Source organism: Pygoscelis adeliae, unplaced genomic scaffold (assembly GCF_000699105.1).
Source record: "Pygoscelis adeliae isolate BGI_AS28 unplaced genomic scaffold, ASM69910v1 Scaffold340, whole genome shotgun sequence".
NCBI lineage: Eukaryota > Metazoa > Chordata > Aves > Sphenisciformes > Spheniscidae > Pygoscelis > Pygoscelis adeliae.
The window spans coordinates 250,515-265,781 of NW_008823883.1; the positions used below are offsets into that span (position 1 = coordinate 250,515).

The 15,267-nt window shown below is 52.9% G+C and overlaps 1 protein-coding gene across 1 annotated transcript in view; it reads left to right on the plus strand.

The window, feature by feature from the left end:
• The window catches only part of ZC3H3 (zinc finger CCCH-type containing 3), a 204,501-nt gene that overhangs the window by 178,770 nt on the left and 10,464 nt on the right, over positions 1–15,267 (plus strand). Inside the window, 2 exon segments of the mRNA XM_009334823.1 lie at positions 9,066–9,241; positions 10,970–11,178. Of these exon segments, the coding sequence (XP_009333098.1) occupies positions 9,066–9,241; positions 10,970–11,178 (385 nt within the window).

The following is a 15,267-nucleotide window of genomic DNA, read 5'->3' on the forward strand; positions in this document are numbered from 1 at the left end:
CCTGCTGATTTTCGGTGCTTGCAGGCATGTCTGGGTGGCATTGGAGGTAACTCCTGGGCAGTGGGGCAGCCCCTTCTCTGGGATAGGGGATTTGTGGCTTCCCTTCTGCCATCGTTCAGAAATAGCTGATGGAGAGCACTGCCTTTGGTAGCTCTTTTATAGTCCACTGCAGCTGTATGAAAATCAACTACAAAAGCAACTTCGTTTCATTTATCTTTAATTTTGGCTCTGGTTGACAGATGTTTTCTGGGTGCTAGAGTTGCCTGCTTGATTTGTTTTTTTTCCTATAATGTGTGGCAGAAATCTTCAGTCAACAGACTGATTAGTAAGTAAAATCTTTATTTAAAAAAAAAAAAAAAAAAAAAGGATGGGCTTGGTAATGAGTCTGCTCGTAAGATCACAAATGGTGGCCGGGCTGGATTTGAGCAGGCTGAGATCTGTCCAGGTGCATCCCGTTGGCTCACTGGGGACGCTGAATCCTTGTGCATCTCCTCTGGGTGACGATGGCTGTGCTACTGATAGTAAGTGATCAGTCTTGGTACTGGCAATGGGAGCTTTCCATTGAAAACGCTTCGTAGCCTGCAGAGGAGGTTTAAAACTAATCAGGTTTCTTCCATGCCAAATCCTACCCATGTATCGCTGCGGAAATCTTTGTGGGTTTCCAGTTGCATCTTATTTACCGTACTCTGTAATGGCATAATGAGGGTTCTTATTGCTACTTTAATTTAACTGTAGTGTCTTCAACAGCATTCAGATGCTTACATTAAAGATGTTGCTTATCAGGGCAAACTTGAACTGCTTAATAGCCTGGGCTAGTTGATAATAGTGCCTAGATAAATACCGGTCTGTGATTCTCTCTTGCACTTTAATATCTTTGTAGAAAAAGGTGCATCGCAAAACATAAAAATTAGGAAGTTCAGGGGAAAAGTAGTCGCTGAATCATGGCTATAAAATGGGAATATACTGATGAGGCAGAAAGTTCTTGATTTAAACTTGAACTTCTGTACAGATGAACGCAAAGAAGAGCAGATTTCGTCTTTGCTTCCTGTGCTGGAATCTCCCTTCGTTCCCATCTGTTCTCCGTTGTCGGACGATCTCTGTGTCCTGTGAGCAGTGGGTGACACCTTCCCTGAGCCACCTGGAATCACGCATGTGGTGGAGCCCCTGTCATCCCTGATGCAGATGACACTGTAGGGGATGTTCGGTGGGTGTCTGGCTTGCTCCACCCCCGACGGTGATGATTTGCGGTTGGTAATTACCGTCCATGGGTTCCCCACGTGAAACTGGCTCCATTGCAGCATTGAGGGGCGATGGATGAGATTGTCAGGGGCTCCGATGGAAATGGAGTTCCTCAACAAAGCAGCGCAGGGAATGATTGAATACCATAGATATTGCCACGCAGCGGTGAATGGGGATTCACCTTCTGGACGGCCGTGTCCAAAGATTTACAGTCCATGGCTCAATGTCCAAGTGGAAACCAGTAACAAGTGGTGTCCCTCAAGGGTCTGTACTGAGACCAATACTATTTGATATCTTCATTAACGACATAGTGGGATTGAGCGCACCCCCAGCAAGGTTGCAGATAACACCAAGCTGAGTGGTGCAGTTGATTCCCCTGAGGGACGGGATGCCATCCAGAGGGACCTTGACAGGCTGGAGCAGTGGGCACATGCGAACATCATGAGGTTTAACAAGGCCAAGTGCAAGGTCCTGCATGTGGGTCGGGGCAATCCCCAGTATCAATACAGATTGGGGGATGAGTGGATTGAGAGCAGCCCTGTGGAGAAGGACTTGGGATACCGGTGGATGAAAAATTGGACATGAGCTGGCAATGACAGAAAGCCAGCTGTATCCTGGCTGCATCCAAAGCAGCATGGCCAGCAGGTCGAGGGAGGGAATTCTGCCCCTCTACTCCGCTCTGGTGAGACCCCCCTGTAGCACTGCGTCCAGCTCTGGGGTCCCCAGCACAAGACAGACACGGACCTGTTGGAGCGGGTCCAGAGGAGGGATGTGGAAATGGTCTGAGGGCTGGAACAGCTCTGCTGTGAGGACAGGCTGAGAGAGTTGGGGTTGTTCAACCTGGGGAGACCTTACTGCGGCCTTTCAATATAGAAAGAGGGCTTATAAAAAAGATGGAGACAGACTTTTTGCCAGAACAAGGGGCAATGGTTTTAAACTGAAAGAGGGTAGGATTAGATAGGACATAAGGAAGACATTTTTTCCGATGAGGGTGGTGAGACACTGGCACAGGTTGCCCGGAGAAGTTGTGGATACCCCATCCCTGGAAACATTCAAGGTCGTGTTAGACAGGGCTTTGAGCAACCTGATCTAGTAGATGTCCCTGCCCATGGCAGGTGGTTTGGACTAGATGATCTTTGAAAGTCCCTTCCAACCCAAACCATGCTACGATTCGATGATTCCTTCTTGTGTCTGTGGCTTTGCTTTCGTGGTGGCTCAACTGGTCCTGGGTGCTTTGGGGTTGGAGTAGGGCTGAGTTGCTTAGTGTTGCTGGCTGGTTTTCCTCCATCCTCTTGGCTTGCCTTGTTTCTTTTATTTGTATTTTGGCTTACACTGTCTGCAAGCGTTGTCCAAGCTGTGCGGCTCTCCTCCAGGATGATTTAGGACAAGGACAGAAACCAAGCCTGGAAAATCCAACCTCTGGCTGCTGCAACTCCAAGCAAAGCTCTCGCTGGGGGCGAGGAGCAAGACCAGGCAGGAAGCAATTCCCAAATGAGACGATACATTGAAAGAAAAAAAAAATCATTGGAAATGCTCAATTATGGTACTTCTGCTCCTGCTCAGAGCTGAAACCTGGAGGTGTCGCGTGCATGCACGCTGGGGAGGTGCAATGCTCTTTGACATCATTTTGCTGCGTGGGAAATTCCAATTACAGCGGAGTAACACCCTCAAACCAAGGAGCAGCAAGACGAGAGGAAACAGTTGACGGCAATTTAGAGGAAGCTCTGAGGTGGCGGAGAAGGGATGCAAAGGAGATCCCCATCCCTTAGGTCATTTCTTATTTGGGCTGGACCATGCCGAGGGAATGGATGCTGCAGGGACAAGGCTTTTTCTTGCCCGCTTCAATCCCTCCCAGCTATTTTGCTGCCTCTTAAATATGACATTTCTGGTGATTTTAGAAACACCGTCCCGTTCTTGCTCCAGCTCTGGAGGTATTTTAGCTCAAATGCTGTTTTATTGCCTGCAAATACCAAGGGAGAGGGTTCATGGCTTTGCGGTAGATCCTAGAGAGCATTTGGTAGATCCCAAATCCTAGCGAGCATTTGGAGGCGGCCGTCAGAATTCATTGCTTCCCTGCAAGCATTTTGCTAGGGCACCAAACTCTGGTTTGGGGGCAGAAACCCGTTTTGGAGCAAATTCCTTAGGATAATTGTGTCGGCTAAATTTCTCCATCACTATTCCACAGCCTGGATGATGTTCGGATGTATTGTCCTCCAGGTTTTAACAACAGGGAGCTGGAATTTTTTTTTAAGGCTGCTTCCATCTGCACCCAATTATAAAAAAGCCATCAAAAAAAAGCTATTTACTGGCTGTCAGTTCAGAGCGGCGTCAGAAAACAGCTCCACCACCTCCAGCGATAGCTTCCCAGCAGCCACTTAGTGCTGATACGTGGTGGGTAAGAGGGACATTAAAACAGCCTGACATCAATCCAGCCGGTTAACCCTGCTGCTCGACAATGGGGCTACCTGTAATAGCTCCGGTGAAGCTGCGTGGATGTGCAGAGGGCTTTAAAAAATAGAAAGCACTTGAGTTGAGGCACTGGGATTTTGGGGATTAACTCGTGCTTTTAATGCTCCCCTTCCCCAGAAGGTCTGCTTGGTGCTTTTATCACTGTAGTGCTCCAGGCTTCTAGGCAGGAGCTGGACTCTTGTTTCTATCACGGTGGACAGAGAGATGGACACGGGTCCAAGGAGACAAGGAGATGCTCCAGCACTTTGCCATCTCTTGTCCGTCCGCTGGTCCCTTGTCACCTGCTGTCCCCCAGCGCTGGGAAAGGAAGGATCGAGCAGGGAGTGAGAGGAGCCTGGAGATACTTGAGAAATTCAACCTGGGCGAACTGCTCGTGGAGCGGAGCCGGGAATGCCGGGCTGGATGGGACCTCTCATCCCCACCCCATAAGGTCAGTGGGTGGTTGTTGATCGGCCCAGTAACCCAGCTTCGCCTTCCTCCCGCTGTCCGCTGCCTCCTGCCAAGCTCCTTCATGGAAAATGTTAATTAACGTCATTCCCGAGGCTGAGCCGGGACCTTGCACCAGTTGCTGCCTCCTTCTTTGCCAGGTCTATGCTAAAGAAGGCTGCGCCCTGCAAACGCCCTCGTCCCCGTCCCACTCCCTGCGCACATCGGGGTCCGTTGGGCCATTTAAGGCTTTGTGGGTCGTTAGCAGCACCTTGAATTTCACCCAGAGCTGCCTGGCAGCCAGGGAGGAGTCCTGGCCAGGGGGACTGCCAGCTGGGCACCGTCCCAGCGCTGGGCACCGCTGCCGGTCTCCTCTGGGCAGGCAGCGGGGGGGAACCCCGGAGCGGGGAGATGGGAATGGGGACAGCATCAGTGGGATGATGGCATCCTCATCAGCACCCAACGTAGCCGGGGGATTTCTCCCCAGGGCTTTTTAGGGGTGCTGTGGGTTTTCTGTTGTCTCTGTTGGAAGAGACCAGAGGCTTTTTTCTCTTTTTATGGTCCAACCTGTGGGCTGGCGGGGGTCCCATGGGGGTATAATTAGCCACCCTGACAGGTGGAAGGGATCAGATGGCCCCCAGCGCGAGGTCACGCCCGCCACCCCGCAGCCCTGCTCGGCTTCACCCCGGCTGACACGCGGCGAGCAGCTAACCTCCTTGCAGCAACCCAGCCCCAGCATGTTTGCTCTGGCATGCAGGGCAAGAGCAGAAGAGCTGCCGTAAATAAACAGAAGGGGCTTTTCCAGCCACCGAGCCCGGCGGGGAGGCGATCCCAGCCTCACCATCCCAGCTCTGAAACAGCGGTGATGGACGGGGTGTTACGGAAGGAGGGCCGAGTGCTGGGAGCAGCGTGGAAAAGCCATTAGAAACTTGAGTCGAGGACACGGCCCTGGGATTAGTCGCACACGGTTTGTTTTCTTTATTAAGTATCTTTTTGCCGTGGAGCCAATAAATGTGGTCTGGTACAATGATCGGCTCAGAGGTCTGTGCCGGGGAGGTGGCACATCCTGCTCCCGGCACCCAGCTGGGACCGTGGCACCGTCCCCTGGCAGGGATTTGTGACCGGTCCCTCGGGTGCTGCGTTTCTTGGCTTTTCCCCAAAATAGCATCATTTCCCAGCATAGCAGCATCACCGCCAGCTGCGACGGTGATGCATCCATGCAGCTTTTTGAGGCCAGGGCTCTTTTTTCCTGCTCTTCCCTTTCCCAAGTCCATTTTGTGTTGGGAACCACTATACGGCAGTGGATCTCACATCCTTGGGCAGAGGCTCTGAAGAGCTGCCACCCTGCTGATAATTAGCAGTAATCGACTTAAGACGGGTTTATAATTAATAGGAGGTTTGCAGGGTGTCACCATCAATCGTATGGGTGAAGATCTGGACGTGGTGGTGGACTGGAAACCTTCCAGCATGCAGTAGATCTGATGTACCACCAGGCCAACTTGCCGCCGCGTGAGATCGGTGCCGTTGAACTAGAGCTGTCCCAAGCTATAAGGACGATACGGGAATTATTTCATGTTGATGCCAATCAGAAAAGTGATTGTACAGCTTGAGAGTCCATCCCTCCCTGTTTTGCTACCTGATATTGTATAAAACATGAAATCCTGAGTTTTTGCTCTTGCTTTCCTTGGGATCCACTTGTCCCGGCAAAGCAGGCTCAACAGCTCTGCCCAACCCTCGCCACCGTAGCCATGTAATTTCTGGGCAGGCGTCATCATCCATTGCTGCCCATCCGAATAAAGAATGGCTTTGGGCAAAGCATGTGGGGAAAAGGAGAATGAGAACCATAGGGGTTTGCAGGTCTTGTCCACGCAGATGATCTCAGCTGGCCCCGCGCCATCTCAGCTTTCAACCTCCCCAGCTCTCCGTCGCCCGGCAGACCCCGCGTTCATCCCAGCCTTCAATCCCTAACGGGCTGTGTCTTTATTTTTTCTCTCCCCTAATTTTGTTTCAGTTATTTTTAAAGCAATTATCAGGTTGAGGGGTTTGCTTTTCTACTTGCTAATATTTTGGGAAAAATTACTGCCCTTGAAAGCTGTCCTGTCACTGCCTTTTCCAAGCATTTATTGTTGGTCTGGGCCATGTCCCGTCTGCAGGTGGAGGTATCCAGACCAGCACGAGTTGGGAAAAAGGTAGGGAAAAAGTGAAAGCTGTTCTCCCAAACCTCTGCATGATTCAAACGTGTTTTCTAGGTGGTTTGCAAGAGAATGGCTGCTTAAACAGAGCTTTCTGCACTGGAGGAGATGGTTTTCCCATACCCGTTCTTGAGTGGCATACCCAAAAAAAGCATCAATGTTCCTACCAGCTTGGGACAGGCAGGAGCCGGCCTTGCCTGCACGGCTGGGATGCTCTAATTTCTATTGAAATTAGAAATTTCACTCTACTTGTAGTAGAGCTCTACTTTTCCAATGCTGGTCCATGAGTGAAAGAGAGCAAACCGTATCCTGGGCTGCATCCAAAGCAGCGTGGCCAGCAGGTTGAGGGAGGGGATTCTGTCCCTCTGCTCCACTCTGCTGAGACCCCCCTGGAGCACTGTGTCCAGCTCTGGGGTCCTCAGCACAAGACAGACATGGACCTGTTGGAGTGGGTCCAGAGGAGGCCACAAAAAATGGTCCGAGGGCTGGAACAGCTCTGGTATGAGGACAGGCTGAGAGAGTTGGGGTTGTTCAGCCTGGAGAAGAGAAGGGTCTGGGGAGACCTTACTGCGGCCTTTCAATACTTAAGGGGGCTTATAAGAAAGATGGGGACAAACTTTTTAGTAGGGCCTGTAGTGACAGGACAAGGGGCAATGGTTTTAAACTGAAAAAAGGTAGCTTTAGGTTGGACGTAAGGAAGAAATGTTTTACGATGAGGGTGGTGGGCCAGGTTGTGCAGAGAGGTTGTGGGTGCCCCATCATTGGAAGTGTTCAAGGTCAGGTTGGATGGGGCTTTGAGCAACCTGATGCAGTAAAACATGTCCCTGCCCATGGCAGGGGAGTTGGACTAGATGATCTTGAAAGGTCGCTTCCAACCCAAACCATTCTATGATTCTATGAAACATAGGATTTTGGAGTAACGGCAGAGCCTGGGCGCTGTTTAGAGATGACTCTACCTTCAGGTTGCCTGTTGGGTTGTAGACTTACTTGCTGTTGAAGATCTGTCAAATAGAGAGAGAAAGTCATAGGAACTGGGTTTTTTAATGACTTTTCAGTAGAAAAGTGGTGCTGTCGCTGCGCCGTCCCCCCGCATCGAGCCAAAGTCTGTGTGTCCATCCAGATCCCCAGCCCTCCTGCTGCTCAACGCCATCCCCAACCTTCAGCAGACGTGCTCCTTGCTCCGCTGCTGACTTCAGCGATTGGCCCCAAGCGGCGGAGCTGCCAAACCCTTCTGCCCTTTCAAGGAGAGAGCTCCCATGGCTCAGCAGGGCTGCCACCAGGTCAGCGTGGGGAGCTGCTCCCATGCCCCCAATGTCAAGTTACATTAAAAGGGCAGGAGCTCACCTACATCCTGCAATGTCAGGAAGATGCATTTTTGTAAACAGGCAAGAATGATCACACTGAAACCCTCATTGTGTTTCTCCTCCCGTGGATTTGTCCTGTTTTCCCCCAAACCCGTGCAAAATTTGAGCATCTGTGCTACCCTGTAGCAAGGAGGTTTTCAGCGCGGGCATCCGAGCGTCGGAGGACCCATGTGGGGAAAAAGCAGGCTGCGTCTTTGCTCGTGGAGAAGGTGAACAGTCAAATGGATCCTGGTGTTGTGGACCGTTTGTTGCACCGTGTGTGGTGGGTTGTGTCTTGCCATGGGTGTCATGGTGTGGTGCCTGTCGCCCTGCAAGAGCCAAGGTGGGCTCATCAGGTGGGGTGGGAGGGAGCATTCTGGGTGGGAGCGGGTTCCCTCCAGGGCATCATGGGGCTGAGCAGGGCTCCAGGACCTGCCCCCATCCTGCATCCATTGCAATATGCTGGACGAGCTCTCTGGGTCGCTGGGTGTTGCTGTCACAGTGTTGGGAACAGTCGGAGATTAGAGAGAGGCTGTTCTTTCTCCCTTCCCCCAGCCAATGTTCCCAGCCACCCAGTTGGAAATCACACCTGAAGGTGTCTCCCTCTGCCCTGCCTGCATCCCTTCCCGCCTTTCCCGCTGCCAAGAAGTGCTATTTCCCAGCAGAAAGCCTTGTCCGGGGGAAGCTGTGGAGCACTGACAATGTCTCCCTCCCACTGGCACAGCCGGTGGCTGCGGGGCTGGCTGTGAGCGTTGCTGCTGGGAGCCACCGAAATGCGGGCATGGGAGCGCAGAAGCGCCTTTAGGGATGACTATCTTGATGCCGTCGTTTTGCCAGTGCCGTGCCATGGCCGCACTAAGTCTCCTCGGACAGGAGAGCATCGGCTAAGCTCATTCCCAAGCCCCGAGCAGAGCTGGCTGAGCTTCGGCCCTGGGCTACCTTCGTCAGGAGGGTAGTCCAGGCAGCGATCCCAAACTAAGTCCTAAAAGGAACGTGCTTCATTGCTGCTCTTCCCTGCACCTCCCCAAGTCCCAGGCATGTCTGGGAAAAGAAAACCTTGTGTCCTCTCCGAAACCAGCTTCTCCAGCCCAGTTAACCCCTTTGGGACCTCCCAGCATCGCCACCTTGGGGGTAGATGGTTGCTATTAAGACTTTGGTGGTTTGGGTCCGTAAAATCAGGCACTTGGAAAGTTGTGGGTGAGTGTGTAGTGTCTCCCCCAGAGGAGAGTAGTGTTTTGGCACGGAATAGTATTTTGATATGGAGAAGGAAGCACCAACACATCCTTCTCTTCCTTTAGCAACATGGTGCCACCTGAAGGAGCCCAGCTCTGGAAACCTGTGCTCCCTGCGAGGCTTTCTGTGCCTTTCCCAAAGTTGCTCTCTTTTTCCCTCGCAGTGCAAGAAGAAGCACACGCTGGTTTGCCCCGACTTTGCCAAGAAAGGCGTCTGCCCCAGGGGTGCCCGGTGCAAGCTGCTGCACCCCCAGAAGAAGCGCCACCCAAGAGAGGCTGAAGATGGGGACCGCAGTGAGCCCCCCTCCAAGTGGAGACGGGTCCGGGAGGAGACGGGCAGGTAGGAAAGAGCAGAGGAAACTCGCTTTGCTGCTCTTAAACAGTTTTCCTCACAGCCTGCTCTAGATGTTTCCTCTTCCAGGTGTGCATGTGCTGGTTTATTTTAAGATGTTGCTGATACGGGTCACAGTGGTGCCTTCTTGATAGAGCCACCATGGTCAATAGGGTTGGGCAGGGTCCGTCCTTGAGGGAGAGGCCCCCGGGCAGAGCTGATGGAGAGGAAAGAGAGGATAGCTTGCATCTTGCTACCCGATGTGTGCCGTTGGAGTGTGGGTATCTTGGCCCTCAGAAATGTGCCGCCCAGAGCTTCGGCACCTCCAGGTATCTCCGAGGCTTTTGTAGACCTTCCTCCTGGGAGATGGAGAAGCCCTGATGGAGACTCCACCACCAAAAGTGGGTACAGCTTATCCATAGTGCTGTGGGGAACTGGAAACCATCGTCCCTCTTCCTCTCTCTTCCTCAAATCCACGGCGGAGAGCAGAGCTGAGCCCTCGGTGTGGCATGGAGGGGCTTGCCATCAGGGCTGGACTCACTGCCTGAAGAAGCAGAGATGGAGATGGAGATGGAGATACAATAGGCTTTGTAAAGCCTTTTGATGCTGGGCTGGTTTCTTGGTTAATCCTTGGAAGCTCTCTGAGCTCTCTCTGGGCAAAGACGATGCTTTTGGGTGCTGGGATGGAGCCCGCAGGCTGAGGGATACATTGGTCCTCGTCCCCACAGGGAGAGAGATTTTCTTGAGCTTGGCACATCCTTGCCTTCCTCTGCCCTCATCCCCGAGGCCTGCCTACAGAAATGACCACATCCCAACGTAATTAAAATTAAAGCCAAATTGAAATTTGGCTTTCAAAGCCAAAATCTAAAAATCCTGATTAGCGGCAGGAGAAAATACCGGCTTGGATGCTTGGGTCCTCCATGGCACTTGGCAGTGGGACGTGGGGGTGAAGGTGGGATGGAAACAGAGGGACGTGGGATGGTCCATGCTCTTGCCTGGTCCTGGGCCTCATCCTGGCCCTGCCTTGTAAGGTAGCAGAGAGGGACGAGCAGTCAGGGGCCTCTCCGAACTTATCCCGGGTGACAGAAGAGCCTTGGAACGACACCCAGCTCACATCCCCGGTGTGAACGAGGTGGAAAATAGCTCCTCGCTCTTATTAGGTAAGGAGGCATGAGTGCAGGGCTGGGCAGTGGGGAGGCACCCCCCTCCCATCCCGGGGCCGGCTCCTGGCATCCTCCATGGGGAAGGGAGCATGCCCCAGCTTGAAAGCTGCTTGGGGAGGGAATTTTTTTTCCTTTATCGGCGCCGTCATTGGAGATGTCGAACGAGCTGAAATGTCACGTTAACTGGGCTCGGAGGGGGGCGGCAGGGCTGGGGCTGAGCCAAGCCCAGCGGGGCATCACTGAGCCATCCCTACACCCTCCATCTCCCCTCTTCTCCACTCGCTCTGCCCAGCTGGCACCTGAAGGGGAGCCCAGCACCTCTGTGAGCATCTGAGAGCTGCAGGGAAGCACAGGGCAGGGAATCCAGCTGGGGACTGAGAAACTCCGGCTGAATCCAAGCTGGCTCCCGGGAAATTGGAGATACGGAGCAGCCTGGGATGGAGCCCAGAGAGCCTCCATGTGCGGCTCCGGTGGTTCACCCCAGCCTCCTCCATTGCATGTGATGCCATGCCCAGCATTGCCAAGTGGAATCGTTTTATTTTTCCTTACTATTTTTTCCACGTGCCTCCTGCAGGAACGATCCAGCTCAGCTCCACGATGATGGGGAAATGCCTGGACCCTCCAGCGTGGAGCTAGAGGTGAAGTTTTGGAAAGAGGCGGACACCTCGCCAACCAGCTGGCTGCAAAAGCTGCCGTCCTTCATCTCCCTCCAGTCCTCAGCATCCCCCGGTGACCAGGGCTGCAAAGTGGAGAAGGACGAGGATGAGTCGGAGGACGAGCCAGGTAGGAAGCACTTGCTCTGCTTTTGCTCACACGTGCTCCGAGCTGCTCCAATTCACTGAGCGGCAGAGTTATTCCCCCGCTGCTCTCCATGGGTTTTGGTGGGATCGGTGTTCCTCATGAGTCGCCAAACCAGTTACGCTGGGAGCTCAAACTGGGATGGCAACTGGGATTTGCAACTCTGGTCACAAAGGGGCACGAGCCCCTGGCTCTGCTCCCGAAACCACGCGGTAGGATTTTGTCCCCATCTTTTATCATCGGCTCCTTCCTTATGCTGTAAATTATCGGGTGATGAATCCAGTCTCGTTCCTGTGACGGACCCGCAGTGATCCCTGGTAGGAGGGTGTTTCAGAGGGATGCAGTGACGCTGTGCCTCATCGCTGGACCTGCAGAAGGCCCTCTGGACCGTCTCTGGACCATCCATCGCACATGTTTCCCGGTCTGAAATAGCTTCGAAGCTTTGAAATAAAAACCTCCTTGGTGGGAGGTGGGATGGGGTGTTTGCAGATGGCAAATTCGAAGGAAGAGCTGTCTGAGATGATCTGCTTTGCTCTTTTATTAAAAGGTGGGGGAAGAGGCTTTGGAAATTGGTAAAATTTTTGGAAAATGCAGTTTTAGGATGAGCAAAACTTCTTAGGAAGTCTGACACATGAGAGCAAACAGCTTCTGCCTCGACGTTTTTTTGATTTTTGGAAAAGTTCAGGGAAATGTTTCAACTGTTTGAAACTGAACTGACTGTGGGAAAAAAAAGCAGGGGAAAATCGTTGAAGTGATGAGAAGAAACGTCTTGGTTTCTCTGCAAAGTGGCTCGTGGTGGAGGTTAGCTGCATTTCTGCTTCTCCAACATGTTCCTTGGTTCCTCCTCTCCTAATTCAGCTCCTGCACTGGAAAATCCCTTAATCACCAGCAGCTCTGTGGGAAGGGACTGGACTTTGGGGCACTCTGGGGATGCGTCTGCAGGAGCAGAGGTGATGGAGGTGGTGAGGCAGAGATTGTGCCTCGTCCTTCCCAGCGCTGGGTTGGAGGTTTTTGGCCGGATGATGCTTCACACTTTCCTTTTTATCTCCCATCCTTCGCTGAAGGGATGTGCAGCAGCTGCATCTCCTGAGCGCCGTCGCAGAAAGGGAGACAGCGTCTGGCTCAGAAATCAAAATATTTTGTGGCAGTAATGATGAAATCCCCACCGCCAGCTCGGCTGGCACAAGATGTGGTTCAGTATGAACCGAAGGGCTGGGACATCCCTCCCCGTCTTTGATCCCGTGCCTCCTCTGACCGAGTGTGCAGGCAGAGCAGGATCCCACTGGGAGAAGGGATGAATTCAGCACTGAAAGGCGGGCTGGGGCGTTTGCCTGGTCATCCGTAAGCGGGTGCTGAGGATCTGCAAGGCTTTGCCTGGCTCAATCACGAAGCGCTTCGAGCCAGGGAGGGCTGAGATGCCTTAAGGCTGTCAGGAAGAAAATTCTCAGGATTAGCAACATATTCCTGAAGTCACAGGCGAGCGCATGCGCTGTCGAACCGCGGCGCAGTGGAGACAGCGAGGGACCGTTCTGCCTGGGAAGGCTCCTCTCCGCGATGCTGGGTGAAGCGCTCAGCTTCCCTTTCCAGGGATTTCTTCCTCTGCGTGCCTCCCTCCTTCCCTCTCCTTGGCCCTGGTTCAACTCCCTTTTGATCTCGGCGGTGGGGCCAGGGAAGCGCTCCCAAAGCAGCGTCTTAATCGGGTTTTTTTATCTCTGCGATGAAGACGGAGCAATTAATCTGCAGACAAGAAAGCTGTCGAAATGCCCTGGATTGCACTTGGCAGCCTGGAGTAACTCGATCGAGAGGGCAGAGGCATCATCCTGGCAGCGAGGGCATCCTTCTCCTCTTAACTCTGGTTTGCACATTCAGGGAAGGATGATTTCCAGGCGTTGTGGGTGGGAGGATGAGTAGAAGGAACTGGTTCAGTCCAGGGATGTTGGGATGAAGGCTGTGGGGAGCTGGCAGGTACGGGGCTGGGGTGCACATCCCTCCGTGCTCCTTTGCCTTTGCCCGGGGAGCACATTGCGTTTGGAAAGCGGATGCTGGAGGATCCATAGGAAAGGAAAACCGGGCAGGAATTGCAGATGGCTGTAAAATCATCTGATGATGAAGCAGTTTCCATGCCAAACGGATGCAGCAATCGCGCACAGTGAATCCGGGCACGAGGATGCTTTTCGGTGCTCGAGTTTGCCCGTGCTCGGCGCTGGGGTGCGCTCGGTAATTAAAGTCTCGTCTCAACACACAAACGAAGGGGCTTGGGGGCACAGCAGCAGCCAGGGATCCCCATAATCTAACAGGAGAAAAGGAGCCCTGGCCACTAACGAGCCATCATCCGAAGAGGTTGCTAAAGGACCAAATGCTTCATGGTGGCCAAATCACCTTTAAGGCCAGGACTGGTGCTTGTGAGCTTGAGGTGCTGTCTTGAGCTAGGCGGGTGGTCAGGATGAGTCCTTGCGTAGCTCTAGGTAGAAGCTGGTGTCTGCGATGGGGTTTGGGGGTCTGCGCCTTCCCCGCCGCAGCCTTTGTACCAAGGATAATATTCAGTTTCTGCTTGTAAAGCCTGAAGGTGACACACAAATTGGCGGGGTAGTAAATAAGGACAGGTGATTATTACGGATTGAGCTGAATTGCTTGGTTAAACGGTCACAGTTTGAGAAAATGCCCCTTTAATACTGGCAAATGCAGGAGGAACGAAGAAAAACACCGGTGCCATGTGCGGGAGGGATGGAGCGGGGGTTTGGAGATGACCTTTAAGGACCAGCGTGGGCAACAGCATCAGCTTGCGGGGGCTCGGTGGGGGTCTGCAGCCTCTGGCCTTGGGATATAGAAAAAGGGGACTGGAAAGGAGTGATGTGGTCTGCATGCATGGAGCAGAGCCCGCTGTCATCCTCCCGTGGGGAGGGTTCCCAACCTGCAAGAGGAGCCTTGTAATTTGGGGTCGGAGGAGTAATTTGAGGGTGCTGGTGCTTTCCGAGCATCCTCTGAAAAGCCCATTCGTGTGGCACGGGGAGAGCAAACCGCTTCCAGCCGAGCATCCCAGCTAGGAAGGGTGGGCTTGATGGCATCCCATCCTTCACCTCCTTGTGTGCTCCATCCATGAGGGCAGAGCCGGAGGAAACACAGGCTCCCCTACCCCTCCGACACCCGTTTCCAGGTAATGGGCTTTTCCATATTTCACCTTCCAGTTAAATAGCCTGCGCTGGAGCCTAACTGGCCTCCCTGCGCTAATTGTAAGCAAGCGCACCAATGCAAACCATTCCAATCGAGTGCTAATTTAATTAGAAAGCACCCATTTTAGTTAATTTGTTCGAGAAGATCACTGAAAACTCCTGGAGAGAACAGATGTTCCCCTCTCCCCCGATGAACATTCAGGGGTTTGTAAATGGCTCCACTCAGCCTTGTTTAGGAGAGAAAAGAGGATTTTATAGCTGCAAACGACCCTTTCTGTAAACATTTTACAGCTCTCTGCACGTTTGAGTGACGATAAACCCCTAGCAACTCGGCGGGCTGCAAATTTGCGACCATACGGCTATCATTTTATTGTCATATTTCACGGTCGTAACATTAATGGAAGATGCTCGCTACAGTCTTTTTTAACGGCTCCGCTGAGCACGCTCAAACGTTTTGGCTTTGGAGGAATTCGTGGAGGTGCAGCGCTTCTGGGTTTGTTTACAGCTTTCACTTCTGGAGGAATAACTTTGGAAATGCAGATCTCCCCCCTTCTCTGCCGGGCTGGACCCGTGCTTGAGAGCCACCCCCAACGGGGCACGCGACTGCGGGGATGGGCAACCCCTTGGTGCTGGATCCTGGTCCGACCATCCCCAGCTCCTGGAATTTAAGAGAAAGCTGGTGCTGCCAGCCCTCCGTGTGGATGCGGCTGGTCCCCCTTGGCTGCGCCGAGGGTCCCGTGGGGTCTCCATTGCCTGCAGATTCTCCTTTAATGCTGCTTCTCACACCAGCTCTTTGATTGAAAACTTACTTCAGCAGCCAGGTGAGGCAACCAACCCTTTTGATCGGTGTGAGACAGCGGCAGAAGATGCCCTGGAGCCTTCCAGAGAGCATCTGTGTGGTTGA